This window comes from Gossypium arboreum, chromosome 8 (genome assembly GCF_025698485.1).
Source record: "Gossypium arboreum isolate Shixiya-1 chromosome 8, ASM2569848v2, whole genome shotgun sequence".
NCBI classification, from domain to species: domain Eukaryota; kingdom Viridiplantae; phylum Streptophyta; class Magnoliopsida; order Malvales; family Malvaceae; genus Gossypium; species Gossypium arboreum.
The window spans coordinates 22,158,180-22,163,136 of NC_069077.1; the positions used below are offsets into that span (position 1 = coordinate 22,158,180).

Here is a 4,957-nt window from a genome sequence, read left to right on the forward strand (position 1 = left end):
AATGGTCATTTTATATTTTCATCTTATCAACAATATTGTGATTAAATCTAAACACATATTTTAGTATTGATTTCAATATTACTATTAACACAATAATTAATTTCATCACTACAATTATTTTTAATCTCGTAAAAATAAGCACATTTGGGATACCATTAATAAAAAATTATAAAAATTTTATACTCCACAAGGAGTTGACAAGTAACCTATTAATATATAATAAATATTTAAAAAATACAATATTAAATTACTAAACACTCGCCCAAAAAAAATTATCCTATGAAAACCCCCACAATAAATGGCCCTGGCCCTTAGCAGCGTATCTTTTATGGTGTCTTGTATTAAGATAAGACCGGTAGTTGGCACACGTGTCTGGTCTGTCAAACTGGTAAAGTCTAAAACTCTAATGAATTCTGGTCTTTTCTTCCAGTGTTGTTATTAATCTCTATTCTCAGTCCACTTTCTAATCTCGAACCCAGAATTCGCAGTTCCTTCCTAACAACTCCCTGTTGGATGCTTGGTAGAAATCGTATAAAACTCTAATAAAGGGAGCAACTTTATTTCATTTATGTTTGCCACCAATGGCATCTCCTTCGCAGTCAACTAACTTCCCCACCATCATCTTCATCTTGTTTTCATTCGTTCTCATCCCAACCATAAATGCCGTTCCTTTCATCGTGTTGCACGGTAATGTTTTCATTCACAGCGCGCTCTCTGTGTGATCCATTAAGTTTGCACTTTTTCCTGTAGGATCATTGACTTGCTTACTCTATCTGTGAGGAGTAACTTATAAGTTAATACTAGTTTTAGGTAATTATAGCATAACCAATTTCTAAATTTGAATAATTTTATTGTTTTTTTCACTCTACTTCTATTGGATGGATGCCTTTAGGCGTTAACCTCTTAGTTTCATATACTAAAACTACAAGAGTGGTAAGAAGGGTCAGTTCTGTTGGTCTCTATGGAACTGGTAACTGATTTTACTTTGGAACATTATGTAACCATAACAGTAGTTTAATGCCATCGGTGTATGGAGTGGAAAACAAATTCGAATCTGTCAGCTTTACTGGAGAGCTTGAATTTATCATAAAAAAAATATATGCATATAAACATTGGATAAACGACTCTCTAGGTTTTGCTATATGATTTCTGCTATAATACCGTACCAGAGCAGGCCGGTTTCAGTTTTTCCGCTATCTTTAAAGTAGAATAAGGGACTTAGTTTATTTATCCTACATAATTCTTTATTTTCTTAATAACAGGATGGGTTGACACACCTATGTGATTCACTACTGGCATGTTTTGTGGCAGGCATTAGTGATAAATGTAGTGGCCATGGAGTTACTCGATTTACTAAGCTTCTAAGCAGCTGGTCTAATTCTCAAGGATACTGCGTGTACGATCTTCTTTCATGTTTCTTTTACGAGTCTCTTTTCATTTTTAGTTCTCAGTGACTACAAATGTAAAAAATTTATTTGGTTATATTCTCAAATCAGAAGTTTGATTTATTTGTCTACAGAATTTTATGCTGACTGTTGCATTCTTTATAAGCTAACAAGAAGGCGTCAAGAAGTGAAATTTGTTTTAGCTTATTTTCACACTCTGCTCACCATTTTATCTTATTTTAGAAAAATCGTATAGCTATTCTAGGTATACTTGCATATGTTTTGCAGTATGTTCATGACATTCTTCTGCATGTGTGTGTATGCATGAGTCTGCACATGTCTGTTTTCATGTGTAGAGTTGTTCTTTTGGCCATGCTATTCCCTGGATCAAAATTTTGTATGAATTCTTATACCTAATAATCTGACAGTTTCGTGACTGTAGGGAAATTGGAGATGGTTCATGGGATTCATGGACTATGCCCCTTTTGGAACAGGTAAAACTTTGAACTGAGATTTCTCACCATCTGTAGTCCTTGTAATAATAATCTTATTAATATAATCTATCCTACTTTTTTCTTGCAGACATCAATTGCTTGTGAAAAGGTCTTAAAACCGTTTGGTACATTTATCACTTTGATGTTTTATAGCTGAAGTTCCAACTTCTGAATCAATCTTCATTCCATAGGTGAAAAACATGACTGAACTTAGCCAAGGTTACAACATGGTTGGACTCTCTCAGGTAATTAATATAAGTTGAAATTTGCTTATTTCTATAATTTATACTTGTTCTACTACTTGTCTAGGTGCCCACAAATGTTCGTTCACAAACTCACGATCACATATTTCTTTACATCATGCATTAAGATTTCATATGATCCTTTTCTTTTACACAGGGTAGCCTGATTGGTCGAGGCATTATTGAATTTTGTGATGGAGGACCTCCTGTAAGAGCTTCTTTATTTGGATTTCTTTAGTTACTTCTCTGTTTACCGAAATGTAGCACTCTAGTTGTCCCCCAAGGCGAATAGGCCATTGGAAAGTGAATGTCACTGATTCAGCTGGCCATAGGATGCCCCTTCTCTAGCATATGTGCTAACAAAGGATCTTCATCTTCTGAACTTCTCCTATATTACTGTATTTTCTTCTTTTTCATCTTTTTTTGCATGCTTTTACGCATCCCTTTCTTTTCTCTCTGTCTCTCTTGCACTACTGCTGGTTACTTTTGTCTTCGTAACTGAAATCTAACATTGCGTTTTATTTGTATGCTTTGCGTGAGTCAGGTCAAGAATTTCATATCGTTGGCAGGGCCCCATGCTGGTATTGCTTCAATTCCATTTTGTGAAGTGAGTGCTGTTACACCCAATTTTCGTTTTCTTTTGTCAGTCAATATGCATGATTTCCTTATGGTCTGTGTCTATCATTTAACGCTCAAACATTGAGAATGAGATTGATATAGAGCATGCCTAGGGGTACCTGATCAAATGCGCTTTACGCAAAAGGGTCTAAAGCGCTTTTGTTTTCTGGCACTAAGGCAAAACACATTAACAAATAACAACACAGATTATTTCGGACTATTATTTCACTCTGGTCTGATGTGCCCTTTATGTGGCAGTCTACCGTGATATGCATATTTCTCGATAGCTTAATCAAGTCGGAAGTTTATAGCAACTTTGTACAGGTATAAGATTCTTTTCGAACTACTTTCCAGTCTTTCACATCTCAAACATCCTCTACTGTAGCATATTCTTATCTTGTTTATATATCTAAATAGGAGTTCAATACAATCTTGAATGCATGCCATTGATATTTGCAGGAACACTTGGCACCCAGTGGTTATCTTAAAATTCCAACAGTGAGTATTATTCACAGCTTTGGCTTTATATGGTTCTTGCCAATTATCATGTTGTTTCGTTAATAGTCTGCAATCTAATATTGACATGGAACTCTGTAAAATCGATTATGTTCTCATCCTTCACATTTGAAGGTAGAATACATGTGGATTTACGCTTGTATAACTTTCCGACGTTAGTGGCTACTCCATTTTTTCTTCCATTTCACCAGGACATAACTGACTACCTCAAAGGATGTAGATTCCTCCCAAAACTAAACAATGAAATCAAGGGCGCGAGAAATTCTACTTACAAGGAACGGTTTGCCAGTTTACAAAATCTGGTGCTTATAATGGTAGTTGAAGTGTCCTTTCAGCCAACTTTTGGAGGAGAAATCCGTAAATTTTTTCATGCCATTTGCTGCTAACCTTTTCTTTGCATGTTTTGGATCAGTTTGACGATGATACAGTATTAGTACCCAAGGAAACATCCTGGTTTGGTTATTATCCTGATGGGGCCTTTGATCCTATATTGCCTGCACAAGAGGTAATGTATCTTTTGAAAGCATTTAATGATCTATCAACACATTTTCAAAAGCACAAATCCTGCAGAACATGTTTAAGATTGAACTGACAGCTACAAGTGTTTATATATCTGCAGACCGAGCTTTACAAGGAAGACTGGATTGGTCTGAAAACCTTAGATGAAGCTGGAAAAGTTAAGTTCGTAAATGTTTCGGGGTCGCATCTGAAAATCTCGGAAAGCGACATGAAGAAGTACATTGTGCCATACTTGGGGGACCACCCATCTACAGAATCTTCATCTTATGAATGGCTTTGGAGAGTCTGGTACTTAACTAAAGATGTAATTGGCCTGAATGAAGATCAACCTTTGCTGCACACCACGTATTAAACCAAGTGCCTGTTGTATATTTTGTCTTTTGTACCATCAAAATAATAATAATAAGCTGATTCAAAACATATTAAGGTAGACTAAGGCATTTAATGCAGGAAACATAGTAAATGATTTAAAAGTATAAAAATTGAAGTAAACTGGCACAGAGAATTTGTAAGGAATAGAAGATTACTTTAGTGTAATGTTGGTTATGATAAGCCTTGGTTGAAGAATATAAGATTACTTATAAAAGCATATTTTACTAAATTCTCCTAGTTATAGAATTGGTTTTATTTTTAAACAAAATTATTTTAATTTCCTAAATTATGTTAATTGTTGTTTTTATTATATTTTATATAGATGCACCGGATTTAATTATGTATATTTCAATTAAAAATATTTAGTTGTTTTAATTTATTTTAAAATGAAAATGTTAGTCAAAACTTGGTAGTTGGAGCTTTAGCTACAAATAAAGAATTGAAGTAGGAACTTTATTTGATGTAATTAAATATAGTTGAGTTGATAAAATCCCTACTAAAGCTTATTCGTGTTATGCGTGGGATTATTGTCATATAAGTTGGGGAGCAATTAAAAAACTATTAAACCCTAAACATAAAATCTGGAAACTTAGAGGGACTAAAATCAGAATAAAGCTATTAATTCTTTTGATTGCATTTTTAACTTGAAAATATTGAAAATAAAGTAAGATGCAAAGTGAAAGAACAATGATTTCAAACGAGAAAAACTATTATTTTAAAATACTGATTAAATAATTTTTTAATAAAAACCAAGGGTTAGAGAATAAAAGCATTAAAATGTAGATGGTGGACAGCAGCTGGTTCACATCTA

At 33.9% G+C, this 4,957-nt stretch overlaps 1 protein-coding gene across 3 annotated transcripts; it reads left to right on the top strand.

The window, feature by feature from the left end:
• The first annotated feature begins 413 nt into the window (after positions 1-413).
• LOC108467600 (uncharacterized) lies at positions 414-4,375 on the top strand. 3 transcript variants are annotated; one of them, XM_017768299.2, is made up of 12 exons: positions 414-687; positions 1,263-1,396; positions 1,828-1,879; positions 1,968-1,988; positions 2,071-2,124; positions 2,279-2,329; positions 2,666-2,728; positions 2,998-3,063; positions 3,199-3,237; positions 3,447-3,569; positions 3,668-3,760; positions 3,875-4,375. In XM_017768299.2, exons 1-12 carry the CDS (start codon positions 661-663, stop codon positions 4,124-4,126), a joined length of 975 nt encoding a protein of 324 aa, XP_017623788.1. In that variant the 5' UTR covers positions 414-660; the 3' UTR covers positions 4,127-4,375. The 3 variants fall into 3 exon arrangements, with proteins under 3 accessions (XP_017623788.1, XP_017623787.1, XP_052874419.1); XM_017768298.2 differs by having other exon boundaries at positions 1,312-1,396; XM_053018459.1 differs by lacking the exon at positions 414-687 and having other exon boundaries at positions 1,331-1,396; positions 1,814-1,879.
• Positions 4,376-4,957: the final 582 nt, after the last annotated feature.

Coding starts and splice junctions, on each gene's coding strand:
- LOC108467600 (XM_017768298.2), top strand. CDS start 582: ATGGCATCTCCTTCGCAGTCAACTAACTTCCCCACCATCATCTTCATC. Junction 3,570..3,667: donor AAAATCTGGTGCTTATAATG/GTAGTTGAAGTG, acceptor GTTTTGGATCAG/TTTGACGATGATACAGTATT. Junction 3,761..3,874: donor CTATATTGCCTGCACAAGAG/GTAATGTATCTT, acceptor ATATATCTGCAG/ACCGAGCTTTACAAGGAAGA.